This window comes from Bipolaris victoriae (assembly GCF_000527765.1).
Source record: "Bipolaris victoriae FI3 unplaced genomic scaffold scaffold_62, whole genome shotgun sequence".
NCBI classification, from domain to species: domain Eukaryota; kingdom Fungi; phylum Ascomycota; class Dothideomycetes; order Pleosporales; family Pleosporaceae; genus Bipolaris; species Bipolaris victoriae.
The window spans coordinates 48,172-68,698 of record NW_014575330.1 but is presented as its reverse complement, the minus strand read 5'-3'; the positions used below and the strand labels follow the sequence as shown (position 1 = coordinate 68,698).

Genomic DNA, 20,527 nt, shown 5'->3' with positions numbered 1-20,527 from the left:
TGATTAAGCCTTGTTGTAAGCAGTCGTCTAGGAATATTCCATCAACATATACAGCCTTGGATGTTCGTTTTTCAGGCCTTGCGTTTTCTAATCCTCACTCCAACCTTGCCTGTTGGCTTCATGGTGCCCCAAGCCGCCTTATTAATTGGTGGAACCGTCTTGCTTGCAGCCTCTTTGTCTACCATCTCGATTTCGTATTCGCCCATCAAAATAGCCAGTGTGGTGAGGCCAATGTGGCGGGCAAAGTGGCGTCCAGGACATTTATGTTCACCACCACCATAGCTCGTCCAGTTGCCAGACAGACCTGCATCGCTGAAAGTTTCCTTCTTGTCTCGACCCTTGCCTTCCACAAGGAAGCGCTCTGCCCAAAAGACATCTAGCGGGCGTTCAAGAGCATTGGGACGCGCCTCAGCCCATGCTGCAGAAAACTGTCCATTAAATTTGTTTGAGATGAAGATATCAGTGCCCTTGGTAACAGTGTATTTGTCGTCTAGATTGAACACTGGCGATGTGACTTGACGTACCGCCAGATTGGAACTGTAAAGACGTGTCGTTTCGGCATGCAGTGACTGTATCAAAGGGCGTGTGGCAAGCTGCATGAGATTGTACGTTCCCGACTCGGGCGTGGCATGGGCTTGGATTTCCGAACTAACGTATGCGTGCATCTTGGGGTCCCGCAGGATCTCGAACAAGTACCAGAATGTTATGGGCACGACAAGACTGGTTGCGCCGTACATAAGTCCAAGGGTTTGGGATGCTCGGGCTTGTACGTCATGATCGGGCAACTCGCTGTACATCTTCTCTCGCTCTTGGAGTAGACCAGACCCTGCTACAGGATCCCATTTTGTATCGGCTTGATTGCTTTTTCTCACCTCTTCGGATTTGCTGGAATATTCGCGGAGTTTGTCGAGTAGCCGGTCACGTGCAGCGTAAGACTTGGGCATGGCGAAGCGGGGGAGACCCATGAAGAACTCCGGGGTTGCCTCGATAAGTTTCCAGAGATCGTCGACGAGCTGTGGGTATCCTTCGACCAGGGAAGAGCCGAGGATCGAGACAAGAATGGCGTGAGTCACATGGCACGTGATGAAATCGAAGAGATCCGGAACATGCTTCCATTCATTTCCGGGCGTAGCTTCCAAGGCTTGTTGTACGCTTTGCTTCATGAAGTCAAACATTTGTTTGTCAAGCAAGCTGAGGCCGGAGCCAGTGGTGTGCTGGCGAATATGCGTGATCTGAATGTAATCCGTGTTGACTCCTGGACTATTGTAGTAATCGATAGTTTTTTGCGGGCTGCCCATTAGTGCTCCCAGAATCTTGTCATGGACGAAAGGGTTGGGGTCGAAATGCTGTGCCGACATGAGCACAGTCTTGACGTGTTCTGGGTCCCGCACAAATAGCATCTTTTCGCCAGCACCATCGAGAAAGAAGGGAGTTCCATCGCCATATTTAGTGCTGGAGGGGTTTCAGTATCAATTGCGTATATTGAGTATGCAATCACGGTCTGGCCATGTTACGTGCTTTGTCGTCCTCTGGACAGATGTATGATTTTTTTGAATAACTTACAAGCATCTGGCCATGAAGTGCTTGTTATCCAATGCCAGTGACAGAGCATGTCGTAGACCGGGAATCCAATACGGAATCGTAGGAGGGGCTACATTGCGCCCCTGGCTGTACTTGATAGATCTGTAGCGGTACGACGAGATAACTCTGGTGCAAACACAGATGGCCAAGATGGTGAAGAAAGCCCGGACAAGGAGACTGGTCTGGAGAGCAGCGAGGGCGAGTGAGCTCCCGCCGTGCGCTGCAGTCGAATTGCTGCTATCCATGGTGTGTAGGTAGTGTCACAGATAGAGGCTGAGCAGACAAACATGCGAGTTGTCGTTGGGTAAACAGCCCCCAAACTGATAAGCGCTAGCCGGATTCGGCGTGCATGGAAATGTGCAGCCGGCGGCACGGCAGAGATGTCACATTGCAGCATCGTGAGCGAGCTGGGCCAAGACAGCAAAGACCGCGAGAAGCAGGACCGTCAAGAGCATCCACGCGTTAAGTACAGATGCATAAGCACGCGGCAGATAGATAGTATGAAACCCCAGTTGATAATGGCATGTCAGCAAAGGGCGCTATGCTGGGGGGAGAGGGCTGGCGTGCATGACAAGGTGCGGAGGTGGAGACTGTTTCGCCTAGCCCCAAGGGTCCATCCAGCCAGTAGCTGCAACCGATGGCTAGGGCGAAGCTCCCCTCGACCCATCCATCTGCCTCCGTCATCTCTCCACATCCTTCGTGAACATTGTCTACCTTTGTTCTGCTACTATTCACTGCATCACTTTTGCGCTCGTCTCCTGCACACGCTCATCTCCGTGTGCCTTTGTTTTCCATCTTTCCATCTGGCCACCAGCCACCAGTTCTTGAATCATGCCGGGGGTTCGTAAGTACAATCCCCATTCACCCTCAGTATCTCCCTGGCGCCTATTCCACCGTCACCTGTGATTGTGACCACGCACATCTGCTCTCATGCACATATATATCCCTCCTACGATTGCCCCATTGCCACACCAACCCACGCACCCCACGCACCCCACTTGCTCTCCAAGACTCGCCATCTGACGCATCCCTTGCCCCAGCGCTCGACGCCATGGACCAGATGAAGAAGGCCCTCAAGGGCATCTTCAAAGGCAAAAAGTCCAAGAAGGATGAGTCCAAGCCCGAGGATTCCCAGCCCGCTGCTGCTCCTGAGACGGCCACACCATCCAATGCCGCGACCAAGCCTACCGAGACGACGCCTGCAGCTCCCGCCCCCGCCACTGCGCCCGAGGCCGCAAAGACGGAGACATCGACTGCTCCCGCTGAGCTCCCTCAGCCTGCTGAGCCTGCCACTGCTCCTGCCGCTGCCCCAGCTGCGGCCCCGGCCCAAGGCGAAAGCAACAAGGACGAAGCTGCTGCATTGACTGAGGTCAAGAAAGCCACGCAGAGTAGGTTAACATCTCATTCAGTCTCTACTCCACAACACTATCAAGACCAAGATGCCTGGGACGGGTCTAGACGACGGATGAAAGTCGCCCTGGACAACCAGTGGAATGATCCCATCTAAGCGTGAGCGAGCTCTCCAAGAGACACGCGCCGCACGATGGCCACTGGCCGCGCCAGCATGATGACCCGACTACGATGTTACGCCCAGATACCACATTTCCTTAACGCCCGACTTTCAACGATTTCCTTTGTCACCAATGATGCATTAGACTAACGAATTTCTTTCAGCACCCGAGCCTGTCGGCGCCGTTGCGCCCGCTCCTCCCACTGCTGCTGAAGCTCAGCCCACCTCTACCGAAGCACCAAAGGATGCAGAGGTTAAGCCTGCTGATGCACCTGCACCAGCTGCCCCCTTGGATCTCCCCGAGCTTCCTGATAGTAAGCCTGCCGCTGGCATGAGTGCTACCAGCGGGCCGATGTTTGATGAGCCCAATTTTCATGACGATAAAACCGCTGCACCGGCTGCCCCCACCCCTGCCCCCGCTCCAGCTGCTGATGCTGCCCCTGCTCCTAGCGCTGAGCCCACCGCGACTGCTCCTCCAGCTGCCCCAGCTGCCCCGACTTTTGAGCCTGCGCCGGCTGCTACACCGGCCGCTCCAGTTGCTCCAGTTGCCCCAGAGGACAAGGCGGAGAAATAGAAAATCTTCATATGGGGTAGTCGCAAGGCTGCAATGGAGCGGGCCAAGAGGAGGTTCAGGTAAATTACGAAACGAAGAAAAAAAATCATGTTATTGCAGCAGGCAGGCGCATGGTGCAAATGTTAGGGGTTTCTTTTTAACGTTTTGTTTTGCTTTTCAACTAATTCTATACCCCACCACTACTGAGCGTAGTCCAATTATGGCGAACTGAAGTATCTAAAATGAAGAAATTCATACCTGCTATGATTCCCTCTCTCAAGTGAAAGTATGGCGGAGATTTTAGCTTTAGAGTATGACTTATCAACAAGGTTAAGATTGATAATATGAAGGTACATACGGCATCTTTGACGGCTGAAGCCTAGCGCGGGGCAGCTCCAGCCGCGCTATACGTCAATGACATTGCCCCACCACCGACGTCAACCAAGGGAGACGCGATGAATTCTCGCCAACCAAGAGGCCGATAATCAAAGCTGCCCGACGCATAGCTCAACGCCCCCACGCACAAAAGGCTACTCCAAACAACATCGCAACTATAGGAAATTTTACTTACTCGCTGTTTACGCCTCCCTCAACCCCTAAAACAGCCGAGGTCGCCTGCCATGCCACCCAAAAGCGGTTTCTCGCGCACGCGCAACGTCGATTATGATGACGATGACTTCTACGACGACGACTATTACGAGGAAGAAGGCGATGATGGCGGTGCGGGAGATCGCATGTCGGAAGAAGACAAAGAGCAGATGCGCGTCGGCACAATACGGGTGCGTGAAGCCATGGGAGACATGAGCGACTTCACAAGCGACGAGCAAATACAAGAAGCTCTATGGCACTACTACTACGATGTGGGAAAGAGTGTGAGCTACTTGAAAAACAAATTGGGAATTGCAGAGCCCAAGAAGGAGGCTCCGAAACAAGAAAAGGCTAAACCAGCATCGCGGTTCGACCAGGCTGCAAGCGTTGCTCACCAGAATGCGCCCGCATCTACAGGTAAGCAAACTCACATAAGTTCTAGCTATGGACACCAGCCCGCTCGTCTTGTTGCCCATTACCTACTGCTGCCCCCACTGTCGATGCCTACCAACGCTGCTGTCACAGACTTCTTCTGGGATGTGCCTTGGGGCAATGTGCCACCCGAGCGACTAGCAAATATCACCATTGAAGCCCCAGAGTACAAGGGGGGATTACTCGGGGGCTCTTCAAAGCTAGCTGCGCTCGCGGCTAAGCGCAGGAAGGAGCGAGAAGAAGCCGAAGCTGCTGCCTCCAAAGCCAATAGCGATGCGGACTCGGCTGTTGCGATGCTCGATAAGCTTTCGGTCAAGAATCAGGAAAACGTCAACCCTTTGCATGACGCAGCTGCAAGTCGCCCAGCTCGAGTATCCAAATACCCTGTTCGAAGACGATCGCCTTCTCCAGCACCAGAAACACCAAAGGAACCCGAGATTGAAGAGCCTCAGCTCCCTCAACCGGCCATTGTCGTCGAGTCTCCAGCTCAGCGTGCTGTCGCTTCCATGTTTGCTTCAACTCTCTGTGGTTCCGACAAGTCGTCAAAGCAGCCGCAGCTCCAAGTCCAAGAGCTTCCCGTGCCATTTGCTGCCTACAAGTCATTTGATGGTACAAAAGTCTTCTCGGAACCAAGTCCGGACGATATCGTGCGGGCAGCACAGGCAAAGAGCGCAGGGGGCGGGCGTCACTAGACTGTCACGTGTCCTCTATATATGCATATCTAAGACTACCAGGAACCACACCGAAGAAGAAAAAGAAGCAGACTAATGGCGATCTTACTGAGTCTGTCGAGAGGCTCTCTGTTGCCGATGAGCCAAAGGTTAAGAGCAAGAACTTGAATGTTGTGGATGAATTTGAGAAGAGCAACATGAAACGACTTGCGAATTTTGTAGTTGTTGGTAAGCTCAGTCCTGGCCCAAGTGTCTCCAGAAACAACAAACTATCTGTGCAATCACATTGACTGTGTACAGGACATGTCGACCACGGCAAGAGTACACTCATGGGCCGTTTGCTGTACGACCTCAAAGTCATCGACCAGCGATCAATAGACAAGCTACGGAAGGAAGCCGAGACTATCGGAAAATCGTCCTTTGCATTGGCCTGGGTGATGGATGAAACAAGCGAAGAAAGAAGCCGTGGTGTTACAGTTGATATTGCGACAAACTACTTCGAGACAGAGAAGACACGATTCACGATATTAGATGCTCCTGGCCACAAGGACTTCATCCCAAACATGATATCAGGGGCATCGCAGGCCGACTTCCCCGTCCTGGTGATTGACGCTAGCACCAACAGTTTCGAGTCTGGCCTCAAGGGTCAAACCAAGGAACATATCATGATTGCACGAAGCATGGGCATGCAACACATTATCATTGCTGTCAACAAGATGGACATGATTGGATGGTCTAAATCTCGGTTCGACGAGATAGCAAAACGTATGACGGCGTTCTTGACTGAAGCAAGTTTCTTGGAGAAACGAATCACCTTTATCCCGCTGGCGGGTCTTACAGGCGAGAACGTCGTTAAGAAGATTGAAAACTCTGCTGCTCATTGGTATACTGGCGAAACATTACTCGAGGCCCTAGAGCGCATCGAAATACCACAACGTAACCTCCAAAAATCACTTCGCCTTTCTGTCGCCGATGTATTCAAAGGCGACATGCGCTCACCGCTCAGCATATCCGGACGGATCGACTCTGGAACACTACAAGTAGGCGACGTAATCCTCGCGCTCCCCGCCAACGAAACTGCAACTATAAAATCCATCGAAGTCCAAGACGCCCCTGTAGACTGGGCAGTCGCAGGCCAAATCCCCACACTACACCTCACAGACATCGACCCTGTACATCTCCGCCAGGGCGACATTATCTGCACCCCCAAAGACCCAGTCAAACTCGTCAAGGCATTTACATCCAAACTCCTGGCTTTTGAACACGTGCTGCCCATGCCCGTAGAAGTTTTTCGCAGCACCCTCAACTCGCCTGGTAGTATCCGCACGTTGAGTGCCCGTCTGAACAAGTTCACAGGCGAGGTCATGAAGAAGAAGCCGAGGATTGTGAAGCCGGGTGAGGTGGCACGAATTGTGGTGCAGTTGGAGAGGGAGTTGCCGATTGAGGAGGGTATGAGAGTTGTGCTTAGAGAGAGGGGGAGGACGGTTGGTGCGGGGCTTATGGAGAATGTTGCTTAGTTTGTCTGGTATGAATGTTATGGGATTAAGGAGGGGGATATCGGGCGGGTAATTGTGATAAACTGTTTTTATGTAATTCTCCTTGTGCGGTAAATGAAAAAAGTGTACATTATGAATTGTTGCGATGTTGTTTGGTTTTTTTGGAGCATGTAAGTACGTCTTCCAGACTCACCTCTACAATTCATAACCTTTATCCCTACCAATCTCACCGTCTATCTGCCCACGGCGCCCTCGTACCCTGCTGTCCCTCCCCCGCACTACCACCATCCTCCTTCTTCCTCGCCCACGGTGCCGCCGTCCCAACTCCAGCCTCCGGCATCGTCGTCGGTGGCGGCGCAGGCGTCCTACTCGCCCACGGCGCCTTCGTAGGCTGATTGACTCCACTCGGGACGCCCGGACCCGCCGCTGCCGGTGCTCTCGCCCATGGCGCGGCCGTTCCCACTGCTCCACCCGGTCTTGCTGTCGATGGCATAGCCGTCGTGTCAGCGAGGGGGTCCCGCAGCGGCGGTTGGGGGCGCGGGGTAGCTGAGGCTGAGGCTTTGGGCTGCGAGGCTGTATGGACTGTAGCTTGAATTTTGCGGGCGTTGGGGTCGGGGGAGAAGGAGAAGAGGGAGCCGAAGGGGAAGTGTTGGACTACGGGGAATTTGGAGAGGACTTCTGCGTTGTACATTTTGATCATTCCCTGATTTCTTCTGTGTTAATTTCACTTTTGATTTCATTTTATGCCGTTTGCATTGGGATTGGGTCTTGGAGTAGTAGATTAGAACGTACCTTGTTGATTTTTGCCCAGCCGGCTTTTACGCCGGACACGTCGTATAGGATGTTGCTGTGTTCCCAGAAGGGACCTTTTTTCACGTCGTAGATGAAGCCGATGGCGCTGAAGTACATGTTTCGTTTTCTTTCGCGCTCGACGGCTGGGGCTTTGGCGACGTCGCCTGGGTTTGGGGCTGCAGGGAGGGAGCCCTCTGCCGCGACGTCGCCGGGTGATGAGATAGCTGGGGAGAACTGGGCGCTTCCGAAGATGTATGGGAGGAATGAGTGGTCGTCTAGACCCCATACTCCATGTGATCCCGCGGGTTCAAGGGTGTAGGTCAAGATCAGACGCCGGATGAGAACGAGATAGGGTTCTAGGACACCGAGTACGATGCTGCGTTCTTGATCGCCATCCTGCGACTCGGGAAACGCACCAAGTTTCCATAGACAGCCGAGGAAAGCGAGGAAACTCAGCTCATGTCCCGTACCGTAGTCGAGGCGCTGCGAACTACCAAAGCTGCCGAGGAAATACGCTTCTAATTCACTTTTCGCACTAACATCTGATGTTGACTTGAAATCCAGCACATTTTGGGGAAGATGCTGATCCAGAAGCTCCGAAGCCCGTTCGCGAACAATATCGTACCATGTTCTGAAGCTGACGTTTCCGAAGCGACGGGGTCCCGGGTCCGGCGGTGCTTCATCGATGATAGACGTTAGGGCATCCAGGAGCTTGGCAAGGCTCTGTACGACGGGTGTATAGGGCACGTCTTTATCATTCAAAGTCCACTCTTTTGCTGTTTCCGCTTCTCCCGACTCTTTTGATTCAAGCTTACGGGGTATCATAGCCGTGTTTAGCTGGAAAATGAAAGTCATGATGTCGGCGTATGCTCTGCTTGCCAAGAAAGCAGTGACGTCGTCGCCATCGTGGATGCGTTTTGCGGGCAGCGCAAACTCATGTCCAGAGGTTTTGTCGATTGTTTCTAGCACTGGGGCCTGGGAGGGGTTGGATGCCATGGCGGTTGAACTTTTGGATGAGGGGTTGTATGGGGATGCGGGCTAGTGCGGGCGTTTTCGGGAAACGATGATGCCCCCAAAGATCGGAATTTAAAACTGCCAAAACTAAAACCATAAATTCCAAACTAGAGATCTTTACTCCCTATTCCTCAAAAGCGTATTATAATTAAAAACTAAGCATTTTTAAAAATAAGTAAATGAATATAGGAAGTATAGTATCTATAAGTTCTGCTATAGTAAACTATAAGTATTGTGGTATAGTATCACGTGACTAGCTCGCAGTATATATTGCGATCTTCTTTCGTACGTAGATAGGCATCTTCTTCAATCAATCCTTTGCAGCGATTAGCTATCAGCTTATTCTATCTACTCGATTGCGGGTTAACCCTCTGATCTTTTGAGCTCGATCACGTATCGTGCCACAGTATTTACTAAATATATTCAACCTATAGTCGAGAAGTCTATATATCCTACTTGAACACTGATATATAGTTAGTAAAACGTTAGCTGATTACTTTATACATACTATAGTAGCCTACAAAAAGAACCCTGCGGAGTATCGTCAGTTTATAATTATTATAAAATATATTTCAACGTTAACTTACAATGCCAACCGCGCCATTCCAGTTACATCCGCGACCTTGGGTGTCGGCGACGGTACAAGTGTCGCGCCCAGGAGGAAAGGCATCAGGATACGGATTTTCGCGTCTAGTTCCAGCAAAAATACCCTACAAAATTATTAGCGCCTTATCTCTAAGACACAATTATACTTTTGGCGTACTCAGAAATAAAATGCGTTTTTGTTTGACGCGCATTCAGGACTATTATAATTAGATGGCTTAGCTCATCCGTCGTTGGTCCACCATCTGTAGGCCTACACCGCGGGCAAAAGACTTAAAAGAATTAGCTTCATATTTGTCGATACAGTAGATTGATTATTTGCGCGAAAATAGAGAGTAAACATGTGTTATAGGTAGAGCTTGCTTATAGTTATTTAGGTACTTATTGTAACGGCTTGGTGTCTGTTGCTACCTACATCTGAACAGGATCTGAACTAGGGTATGATCTGGCCTAGTGGGAAAAATGACTATATAAACCCAACCTCTATAATAGCTTATTAGGTAGATTTCTGATATCCTTTCGTACAAGGCCTATAGGTGTCTATTCGAATTAAGGCTCGTTTAATGTCCTACGCACTCCCATATACCTCTGTGTGACACTACTGCCGATACTGGTCTGAGTAGTCTTGCTTGCGCTGTTACATTTATAGTGATTGTATTATCATACATACAAATCAAGAAGCCAGAACTCCCACATTACTGACCGAAGTCGGCCCCATCTCTTATATAACTCGTAAAACTACAAAATTAAAAAAGGACTCAATAAGTAAGTAGGTGCTATTTTGGCGCTATTTTTAGGTGAATTTAGGTGGTTTTGCACTGCTAGAAGGGGCTACTATTTTTTAGTTTTACCGGTTACATAAGAGCCTATTAAATTCGCTTTTTCTAGCGGTGTGCTAGCGTAGCACTAGTGCAGGGGAGTCTGACCTTGCTGATTCAACGCACTAGTGTACTTACAACCCTTCCTGTTCACTATCGTTGGATGCCGCTTTCACTTCAGAGTGGAGTGTGTGTTTGAGGCAATTACAAATGGCACGTCTAAAGCAGCCGCCAAGGGTGAGCGGTAAGTGAGAAGCTCTTTCTGGGGCTCAGCGCGCACGCGTTGATGTTAAGACGTCGGCGCGAAACCGGAGTACCCTGTCCCAAGAGCGCATCTATAGGAATGAAGATCTTGGTTCTGATGGGGTATGAGCTGATAATGGAATAGCAGCGGCTGAATCATCTCCACAGCCCAGCTCTTCCCATGCTTCCGACTTCTTTCATCCTGCGGCAGATGATCAAGCAGCCATCGAACAGCTCCACACAGAATCTCTCGCGACAGACGCACCTCCACTACCTCCTTCACCCGCCGTATTCATTGGCGCAGAGCTCCTCAATGCTGCACGAATAGATCACCGACGTAATAGCCCTGTGATTGACATGGCGCGTAAGAATCGCGCCGGTAAGCTCAAGCGGGCGAGCTTGATCCCCGAGAGCGCTAGGACGAACCTCGCTGTACGAGGTGATGTATATGAGATAGAGCTTAGCCCGGAAAAGGGGAACTACGCGCTGCCTGAGAAGGTGAACAAAAAGCCGCTCAAGATTGTAAAGAAGAAGCCACACGCACTCGCGAAGCTTAGTGTTGCACCAGATGTTCCGTCTAAGCTGCCAGTGCGCGATCAGGACAGGCCGCAAGTTGACCCAGAAGGGCCGGCAGAGGATCTGGCTTCTACCCATCCAGACATGCGCTCTTCTCCACCCCAAGTTGCCCCCGTTGGAAGCGACAGCATTGCCATTGATACCGTAACAGAGGAGATTCTTTCGAGTAAAGCAAATTCCCATGCTAATGCACCCGGGAATGTAAGAATCGAGGAGAGCCTTGACAATGGGAAACCCAGATGCACAGCAGTCTTCTACAAGTACGATAAAATTACTGGACCAGCTTATAGGCAATGCTTACGTCCGGGTACCGGACAGACCGACGATGGTTTCAGATGCGGAATTCACCTTGGTAAACCCCCTGTTGTTCGTTGTGGAGAGATGGCCATTTCCGACAACGTTACCACGCAGTGCTACAGGGCTGCTGCCAAGGTAACCGCCAACGGCCCACGATGCCCGACTTGTATCGAACAACAAGGTTATGAAACAACGCCACGTGATAAGCGAAAGTCAGCACCGATTCATCAAGAGGACCAACCTACGAAGATTCAGAGGAGAAAAAGTGAACCTGCGGGTAAGCCTACATCCTCCGAAAAGACCAAGAACCAAGTGCGGGATTTGCAAGAAGAGAGCTCAAATCCAGCACCAGCTAGGAAACGGGGGAGACCGCAAAAAGACGGTAGCATTGCCTCTACCGAACTAAACCACCAGCTCCCGACAAGAACACACAAGAGCGGATCCCGACCAACGATATCGCAGGAAGTTTCAGTAGTGCCTGGAGAGCTGCCTAGTGATGGAGACCCAGAGTATGCTCCAGATGACGAGGAGAGTGAGCATAACGTTGAGCAGGATGAGGAGACTGGACGCGTGGGCCAACTACCTGAGAGCATTGATACAGTGTTTAGTTTCCTCGACCTTGAAGAGCGTGAAGGGACATGCCAGACTAAGCGCGCCAGAAAGATCTTACACGTGTGTGAAAGGTATTGTGCAAATTTCCAGGATGACACTCACTCAATCGACGCTGTTACGCAAAATGCCATGAAGATACAAGAGGCACTACAACAGACGCCTAAATATTACAGTACTGAAATCGGAAAAAAACATCAACTTGCATTCAAGAGTGATGCATACAGCTTCGTCTTTCGCGCTCTTACGCTATATCTTCGAGATTTGCACGATTGGCTAGTCAAAACATATGAGTCTGCAACAGAGTCTTTGGAAAGCTTGCGTGTAATAGCCCCATTGATGCAGGAGATTTTAGCATTCAATGATGCAATCAGGCAATGGCACGTCACTGTACCTCAGCGTCAAAAGGGTGATAGAGTAGTCAAGGATGTCCAAAGCCGACTTATTACGCCCCTGCGGCGGGTCAGTCAATCACTCAGTGTTCGTCTAAGCCAACTACAGGAGGGAGAGGAACGTTGTAAGCAATATGAGAAAATGGAAAGAAGGATGAAAGAACGCCGCGATGCACAGAGTGAACAAATTCGAGCTATCGAGGCAATGGAGGAACGGAAGAAGCGCTGGCAAGACCTTCATATCGTGCGAATGCAATGCGAACCCGATGTATACAGGCGGCGGAAGCTGTTCCACACCAGATTTGAAGATCTGGTGGAGAGAGATGCGAACGGTGTCATTTTCGAACGATTGCCGATTTTCAAACCCCGTTCTACTCCACCGCATAGCCAGGTTTCGGAGCTTGCGGATGAAGTGGAGTGGACCGAAGACGAAGAGACTGCTGTGCTCGAGGGCTTGCAGTATTGTGCGGGTGAGCAATTGCCATTCCGTATCAGAACATTGGGATGTTTTGCTAACATTTTGTCTAGGCCCGCGCGTCTTTGAGAAGATATTCAAGACGTATTGTGACCCCAGGTCTTCGCATTCGCGCGGGGGCGACCTGCGTAACCGCAGTGTTGCAGAGATTATCTCAAAGGCAAGATGGATTCGGTCGACGATGTTGACCTTGCGTCAAGAAAGTGGCGAGCCGGTGGAGGAATGGGTAACTGGGATTCCGATTTTACCGTAGTAGGTAGAGCTTCGGCCAGCTTTTGTGTCCTGTCGTTTTTTGGATCCCATAAGGTTTTTCAAAAGTGCTTCTTGCAAAGGTGGCTTCCCTGTTTGCTGGTAACGCTTTGATACCCCGGTGTAGTTTTAAGTGTAGTTGAACGTCTTGTTATTTACACAAAAGCTGATACAGTTTGTTCCGAATGCCATGCATGTCTACTGATTGGTCTGAGATGCTATATGTCCCGTTCCTGGCTAGACGTGTTGATTTATATTTTCTTTCCTAAAAAACAGTGCTGCAACCTCTACGTTGTAATAGAATTTGCTTGGGATCAGCCATGTGATGAATGATGGTGATGGAAATATACAAGCATCAAGCAAAAGCGTTCTATGCAGATTTTCGAAAAAGCACCACTCTTTGTTATGGTGAGAGAGGAGATCCATTCTGGAAAAGGCTTGTAGGAGCCTTGACAAGTTCATAATTTACAAATCCAGCATATGCATGTCTCGTAGGAATCTTCTACCCTCTAGCTCTCGATTGATTTCGCTGCCTCCTCAAGCCCCTCCTTGACATCTTCCTGGGTACCATCCTTCTTCACATATACGCTGGTCATAACCGCATTTGTGCCGCCGTTGTCCTCCTTCCACTGGTTGATAGGAGCCGGAATCTTTCCAGCATTGGGCTGTACGTGGAATTTGTTGTAAACAACGCCGTCTTTGTTGGTAATCTTGCCTTGATAGTTGTACCGCACCCCGAAACGCTCTTGGTCTCTCATGTTCTGAGGCCAGTCTACGTTGCCTTTGCTAACGGATACTTTGGTGAACTTCTTCCACCTATTGCTTTCGACAATCGTGGCCGTTGCAGCAGCGAAACACTTCTTCATCGTGGCTGTCGAAACTGGGGTTTGAGTGTTAGCGATTTCTTAAGTTTTTTTCTTGTTCTAGGCTATCCTCTTACACTTGATGCAGGCTATATAGGAGCCGGTTGTGAGGGATCAATGAAATTTGGATTCTTACTCGTGATATAGTGGGATGTGTCGAGTTTGGGGCTGGCTAGGACAAAACGTAGCTGCTTACATACCGGTGAGAGATCAAATCTGGTGACAAAGACAGCAAACGCTCCAGGGCACGTGCTTCACCAGAAGTGCCTCTATCACTGACGCATGACCTATTAGAAAGGACCGAGCGCTTGATTTACCGCAGAAGTTTCGTCAGTTCAGGATTCACTTGTCTTTTTCTGTTCCAGGCGCTTGTAACAATAGCAAACAGGACACTTTATGAGGGGGTTCTGATTGTAATGCGGCGCAAGCTTGCATTCTTCAAGGAGCATATTATCTGCATCCGTTGAGACTAGCCCTAGTGTATCAGCGTGTAGTATTTAGACAGCATCTCTTACTGCAATTATTCAGTTTTTTTGACACATGATACCATTGTTGAATCAGAGTCTAGCAGCAGGAGCGGCTACAAGATCTCGGTACATCAGCTCCAAACTCTTGAACTGATACGACCTCACGTTATCTGCATTGTACAGCTTTCTTTCCTTCAAGACTTTATGCAACTCTGAGAGCGTCTCACGTAGTGACAGGTTCAATGCTTTTAAATACACTTATGACATTTACTTGTAATATCCCACAGAACGAATTTGGTCAGGTTTCCAAGACTCACTACGTAGTTCCGACATATAGAACAAGTTGTCCACATGACCAGTCTTCAAAGTGAATCGTTTTACCCATGGCTTACCCCGTCATTCGGCTAGTTCTCACTATCTTTTGTGGCGCGACTGTCCTCCCAACCAGTGAACGGTGTTTGGATACCCTGGCGCGTGCCAAGGGTGGTCCAAGCGCATCACACATATCATCGTGCTCTATCATCCGCCGCGGTGACACTCTCCATCTTTGCGTCACCTCCTTCAACTATGGGATTACGGTTCTCTCAGAACGCAAAGATCCGTCTAGCTTTTGTATCTTTCACTCGCCCTCGTCCACGAATACATCGCTCCATTGAGGTTAGGAGTCTTGTCAGACACTTCACTCATTCTCCAGCCGGATCTTTGATGGAGTCCTCTGAACTATTTGAGAACACGTCGGGACGATGGATGTTCGTTTATTCTCCCCTTCAGGCTCAAACTCAAACTAACCAAGTGGAAGATGGAACGATTCTTTCAAGCATGCTGAAAGAAGACGTGCTTTCAATGTATCCGAATTCAAGCGTTTGGCTGCCGCCGCCGTGAATCGGAATGCGAAAGATGTGGCTCGGTTTGAGAAACTTAGTGAGGGAAGCTTCAACCGAACCTTTCTCATCACTATGTGTGACGGGTTTCAGTTGGTCGGACGCATCCCTTATCTCTCTACCCAGCCAAGGCATCTGGTTGTTGCCAGTGAAGTCGCAACGATGAACTTTCTCCGTCTACATGATATCCTTGTACCCAAGATCTACGATTACTCAACTACGCCAGACAATGGAGCTGGGACTGAATACATGTTTATGGAGCTGGCCCGTGGGAAGAACTTGGGCGACATCTGGTTTGACCTGTCGATAGAGGCCAGAATCACTGTCGTCACTAGCCTTGTCGAGTTAGAGTCTCGATTGTTCTCTCTTACCTTTCCAGCAAGTGGTAGTCTGTATCACACCAAAGATATACAACCTGGGCTAGAGAGGGTCGAGGTGCCGATCGCGGATTCTGCATACGATGGTCACTTTTGCATCGGCCCTGATACAAGTCTTAGCTTTTGGCGTGGAAAAAGGCTCAACATCCAGACCAACCGTGGACCATGTACGTATCAGTCCTGGCTTTCCATATAATGAATCAGCTTGTTGATATGCCCGTAATAATATCATTCTTTGTCTATAGTGCTGACAGAATTCTCAAAAGTCGCAGATCCAGCAGCCGCTCTTGAAGCTGGGGCCAGAAAAGAGATTGCATATCTAACAAAATTCGGTCGACCGCTCCACCCGTTTCAACGTCTACACCGAGAAATCCATGGTTACCAGGCACAATCCCCCTCTGAACATCTGAGTAACTTGGAAAAATACCTGCAAACTGTGCCTTACCTCGTACCAGACGGCAACAGTACCCTGGTCCGCCCGACAATGAGACATCCTGATCTTCAGCCGAATAACATTTTTGTAACAGATGATTTCAGGATTGCAAGTGTGATTGACTGGCAGCACTGCACAATACTTCCACTTTTCCTGCAATGCGGTATCCCCAATAGTCTTCAAAACTACGGTGACAGCATCTCCGAATCACTTACATTTCCTGAACTACCGCCGAATTTCGACGAGCTAAGCGAAAACGCACAGTTTCGGGAGACAATGCTCTTACATCGGCGTCAAGTTCACTACTTCTATGTCGTGGCGACTGCCTCATTGAACCCAACGCATTACGATGCCTTGACCGCCAACTTTAGCATATTGAGACGTAAACTCTTCGTTCACGCCAGTGACCCTTGGCAGGGCGATATAGTTAGTCTCAAAAATGACTTGATCGATTTGACGAAAAACTGGGACAAAGTCGTGGCCTCTCAGTCTAATACGGACGGCGAGACTAGGCATCCCTGTCCCATTGCCTTCTCAGAAGACGAGGTGGCCGAATGCTTGCGTCTGCATGACGCGCAAGTAGATGCAGATGAATCGCTTCGGAATTGTAGAGATCTCATCGATATTGGGGTTGAAGGATGGGTGCCTGCTGAGCTGTATGACGAGATAAAGCAGCGAGAACAGGAGTTTAAGGCCGAGGCGCTTAAAGCTGCAGAGTCTGAGGAGGAGCGACAGCAAGTATTCGAGCATTGGGTATTTGATGATTTTGATGAGGAGGAGTATTCGTAGGAACGTCATCGGCTCTATGTAGGGTCTCTAGAGTGCCATTGGGAGTTGCATCCCGAATCGCCTCATCAAGCTGTGGCTGTTCATCAGCGAATGCATTGGGCATGGCCAGAGCTTTTGTTAGCTCTTTCGATGTCCTTCCTGAGTAGTTAGAATATCAAGTAGAATGAACGTGAAGCTCACTCACGTACCTATACATAGTATAGATCTGACAGTCATCGCCTTTCACATTTTACAACAACTACTCTGGCAATCCGGTGATTGGAGCTTTCACTTCACTCGCTCGCATACAGTATCCATAACATTCACCAGATGTAAAGTAGTTTCAGCCGTAGCCCCACATTCCCATTACTGATATTACTCTCCTCCTTTCGTCTCTTTGCCCAATCCATCAACTATTCAACTTTCTCAACCCGCCGCAAACGATAAAGAGCGCGCTAGAGTGACGCAAAAATCTTGTTTTCTATCACCCTACCAACTATACATTGTGTAAAACTACAGCCTCTTCTATACGTAAGTGAGAGCATGCTTATACACAGCAAGGCTGATATCCCTCGTAGTCACAACTCATCTCTTATTACAAAAATGACAGCCTTCAAGAGCACCGGTAGCGAAGTTGTGAACAAGAAGATGAATGGACTCAAGGAGTACAAGAGGGCCCAGAAAGAGAAGAAACTCGTACAGCGCGCCACCGCCGCCGCCGAGCAGATCAAGGCGACGAAATTGTCCTTTACTTCCGTTAAGGTGGTTCGACTGGGTGACGCTGAGCCCAACAAGGCTGCGTCCAGCAAGGCTGCTTTGACCCCAAAAGACACACTGAACACCATTGCGCTGCGCAAAGCCTTGGAGCTTGCGTTGTATGAGAATATGGAGACACCGCGCCAGATGCTTATCCGGTGCGACTTCAAGGCTTACATGGATACCGAGTTCCACGACAAGGACGCTGAGTTCGACTATTTGGCACCGCATACTATGTATCTCGACGACAATGAATTTGAGACAACCATCCGCACAAGTGGTCTCAACACACAAGACGGATTGTTTGCCCATAAGGAAGAGCTGTCGCCATTGGAGCAGGTTGAGACTGAGAAGAACGTCGCCCTCTCGCATCCTGCTCCCCAAGCACGCCGATTCGACTCTCGTTTCTTCGAACACCTACTTTCTGCTGCATCCGCTAGGGAGGAGGTCGTTACTGCCAAAGTGCAGGACGCCACCAAGTTTTCGACTGGTTCTCAACCACCCGAGTCTATATCTACACAGGTGCCACATGTGATGGATTCAGCCATCATCAGCCACAAGATCAAACAACAGACACCTGTAAAGCTGGGAAAGGTTGTCACCAAAAACATCCAAATGGCGAGTAAGCGCGCGAAGGGCACTGACCTAAATGACAGCCTCTCAAGCCAAGCCTCTACACTCGTTTCGACGCCAGACTCTTCGCCCACCAGCACTCATCGCTCCAGCATCTCTTCATCGGTCGGGTTCAACGCTTGTGTATATACGCCTCCAACACCTCAACTAACTTCTGCAACTTCAGGTTCCTAGGGCCATTGTTCTTACCCTAAGCCTGGCGATATTGCTGACTGGAGCCTTCTGGGTTTAAGTTCGAGGATGTGAGCTAGGGTTCTGGATGAACAGGGAAGGGGTACTCGGATCTGTTCTTTGGCCAAGAACAGTGGTTGTCTATGTTTCCATTCATGTATCTGCAACAGTCACATGTGAGGGAAAGGTTTAGTGCGGTCACAAAAAGGGTAGAATTTCACTGAACTGTGTGGACGATGTCTCCTTAGTTAGCATGGGGTGTAATGTGCAGATGAAATGCCAGATGATATAAAACAAGGGCGAATGCCCTAGCAGTGACGTTCGGTGGAGAACAGAAGCGGTCACGCAGGGACTGAGCAAGTGCGGGGGATGAATTGTGGAGCTTGGACCGGTCAAGGGTTGCTGCAAGTGCTAGTGCATACGTAGTATGTAATTCGGGTCAGGTAGCGATCATTCCTCTCCACCACACATGTCCACTTCACGATATTGCTAGCACAGGACGTATTCACTCGCTATTACTAGATATTCTTTCTAGCACCACGACTCGCTATTGCACGCAAATACACACACTCCACACACATCATGCTCAAGTCAAAGTGGGCAACACAGCCCGACGAGGCAGACAAAACTCCAGTGCCAGTCGCCGACAAGACCCCGCCAAAACCACAACCACCGTCTGAGCCAGCAGCACCAGCACCAGCTCAGGTTAGTCATGCAGCGGTATGTGGTATCTGATGCGACTGTTGTCGTTTCCCTTTCTATCATACACATTTTGTGTTCCTGTCCACGAAACTGTCCTAACAGAATGCCAGGTTGTCAGCGCGTCCTACGACCCCGCCTATGACGACCCCTCAATAGACCCATTCGCTCAAACTGCAAGCACCGACGACCTATTCTTTGACGACGATATCACGCCTATTGCTGAGCCAGTCGTCGAGGCAAATCCAGCAGAGCTACAGCCTTCCGCTCCCGAGTTTGTACCTGAAGAGCCAAAGCCACCTGTCGCACCACAGGCGCATTTGGCGCCGCAAGCCTCAAGAGAGCCCAGGAACAACGATAGAGGAGGCCGCGGCCGTGGACGAGGAAGGGGCCGTGGGAGGAGCCGTGGGGGCCATAACACTGATATTCGGCTCGAACAAAACGACAAAAAGGCTGTCGAGGCGCCAAAAGAGGCGGAGCCCGTGACTGCAGACAAGGCCGCTCCAGAAAATGCCGACTCTTCATCCGCTCCTCCATCTGCTCCCACAGAACCAAAAGAAAAGCCAACCCACTCTGTGCGCGGCGACAGGACACTCACTGGTGGCGCCGCACGCACACGCCTGACCGAGGATGAATTGAATGCTAAGCTTGCCAACATGCGCATCAAGAACGAAGCTCGCCAGACCGCCCACGCTCGCGCTGAAGCCGACAAGGGCAATTTTGAGGCTCGCGAAGCGGTTATGCAGCAGCAGGATATAGAGCGTAAGAAGGCACTAGCTGAGAAGCAAAAGGCCGAACGCCAGAGCCGTCAGCAGATGATGGGCGAGCGCGAGAAGAACCGACAGCGCAAGTTGAAAGCACAACAGGGCAGAGAGTGGGACTTGGAGAAAGAGGATGGTTTTTCAGGTATTGGAGACGACAAGCGCAGAGGCGCTGCCAGAGGTGCTCACGGCGGTATTGCGCCCTCACGACCAGCGAACAATGGATTCAACGGCGACGATTATAATGAGCCTATGACGCATTCTGGCCGGGGACGTGGCAGAGGCCGCGGTGGAAGAGGAGGCCGAGGTGGACGTGGCGACTATGACGGAGCGGGATCAAGACCAGCAGAGCAGAAGAAGTTCGGCAATCCCCCGCCTTCTGCCGCAGACTTCCCAGAGCTTCCTCCAGCAAAAGGCAAAGCCGTTGAAACTAAGGACCCCGAACCCGAACCCGAACGTCCAACTATCCAGAAGCAAGACTCCTTCGGGTTGCCATCGCCAATGGAAAAGGGCCGTAGCTGGGCTGATGAAGTAGGCTCATAGAAAGAGCTTTTCCGAGACGAGACCACCGCAAGGGAAATGCCAAGAGTATACATTGTAGATGTGGAAATCCAAGAATCGGATATCACAGCCATAGTGGCTGTACCAGAGACGAGACCTGATACCGGTTATGAATGTGACATTGACACCAATGGCAAGGATGGTGAGACAAAAGGGCAAAGGACGATAACACTGTCCTCTGATGAGTCGGAAAGAACAGATCAAGGTTCTGAGTGGGCCGAAAGTGGATACGGTTTTTCTTGCGAATGCCCTTCAACA

The 20,527-nt window shown here is 50.2% G+C and overlaps 9 protein-coding genes across 9 annotated transcripts; 6 read left to right on the top strand and 3 right to left on the bottom strand.

The window, feature by feature from the left end:
* Positions 1–71: 71 nt before the first annotated feature.
* Positions 72–1,826, bottom strand: COCVIDRAFT_28086 (hypothetical protein; the record flags this gene model as incomplete). The annotated part of the gene is made up of 2 exons (XM_014699426.1): positions 72–1,452; positions 1,564–1,826. 2 exons carry the CDS (start codon positions 1,824–1,826, stop codon positions 72–74), a joined length of 1,644 nt encoding a protein of 547 aa, XP_014554912.1.
* An 806-nt stretch (positions 1,827–2,632) lies between these two features.
* COCVIDRAFT_17441 (hypothetical protein) lies at positions 2,633–3,665 on the top strand (the record flags this gene model as incomplete). The annotated part of the gene is made up of 2 exons (XM_014699393.1): positions 2,633–2,969; positions 3,256–3,665. The coding sequence occupies 2 exons, from the start codon at positions 2,633–2,635 to the stop codon at positions 3,663–3,665; spliced, it is 747 nt and encodes a 248-aa protein (XP_014554879.1).
* Positions 3,666–4,264: 599 nt separating this feature from the next.
* On the top strand, positions 4,265–6,852 carry COCVIDRAFT_39248 (hypothetical protein; the record flags this gene model as incomplete). The annotated part of the gene is made up of 3 exons (XM_014699425.1): positions 4,265–5,311; positions 5,416–5,563; positions 5,636–6,852. The coding sequence occupies 3 exons, from the start codon at positions 4,265–4,267 to the stop codon at positions 6,850–6,852; spliced, it is 2,412 nt and encodes an 803-aa protein (XP_014554911.1).
* A 205-nt stretch (positions 6,853–7,057) lies between these two features.
* Positions 7,058–8,619, bottom strand: COCVIDRAFT_103738 (hypothetical protein; the record flags this gene model as incomplete). Its single annotated transcript, XM_014699424.1, has 2 exons — positions 7,058–7,534; positions 7,624–8,619. The coding sequence occupies 2 exons, from the start codon at positions 8,617–8,619 to the stop codon at positions 7,058–7,060; spliced, it is 1,473 nt and encodes a 490-aa protein (XP_014554910.1).
* Positions 8,620–10,268: 1,649 nt separating this feature from the next.
* On the top strand, positions 10,269–12,903 carry COCVIDRAFT_103668 (hypothetical protein; the record flags this gene model as incomplete). Its single annotated transcript, XM_014699423.1, has 5 exons — positions 10,269–10,302; positions 10,447–10,857; positions 10,927–11,639; positions 11,733–12,645; positions 12,704–12,903. 5 exons carry the CDS (start codon positions 10,269–10,271, stop codon positions 12,901–12,903), a joined length of 2,271 nt encoding a protein of 756 aa, XP_014554909.1.
* Positions 12,904–13,408: 505 nt separating this feature from the next.
* COCVIDRAFT_28081 (hypothetical protein) lies at positions 13,409–13,765 on the bottom strand (the record flags this gene model as incomplete). The annotated part of the gene is made up of 1 exon (XM_014699422.1): positions 13,409–13,765. The coding sequence occupies one exon, from the start codon at positions 13,763–13,765 to the stop codon at positions 13,409–13,411; it is 357 nt and encodes a 118-aa protein (XP_014554908.1).
* Positions 13,766–15,185: 1,420 nt separating this feature from the next.
* COCVIDRAFT_103714 (hypothetical protein) lies at positions 15,186–16,709 on the top strand (the record flags this gene model as incomplete). Its single annotated transcript, XM_014699421.1, has 2 exons — positions 15,186–15,654; positions 15,760–16,709. 2 exons carry the CDS (start codon positions 15,186–15,188, stop codon positions 16,707–16,709), a joined length of 1,419 nt encoding a protein of 472 aa, XP_014554907.1.
* A 582-nt stretch (positions 16,710–17,291) lies between these two features.
* COCVIDRAFT_39244 (hypothetical protein) lies at positions 17,292–18,251 on the top strand (the record flags this gene model as incomplete). Its single annotated transcript, XM_014699420.1, has 1 exon — positions 17,292–18,251. The coding sequence occupies one exon, from the start codon at positions 17,292–17,294 to the stop codon at positions 18,249–18,251; it is 960 nt and encodes a 319-aa protein (XP_014554906.1).
* Positions 18,252–18,830: 579 nt separating this feature from the next.
* COCVIDRAFT_103791 (hypothetical protein) lies at positions 18,831–20,251 on the top strand (the record flags this gene model as incomplete). Its single annotated transcript, XM_014699419.1, has 2 exons — positions 18,831–18,968; positions 19,061–20,251. The coding sequence occupies 2 exons, from the start codon at positions 18,831–18,833 to the stop codon at positions 20,249–20,251; spliced, it is 1,329 nt and encodes a 442-aa protein (XP_014554905.1).
* Positions 20,252–20,527: the final 276 nt, after the last annotated feature.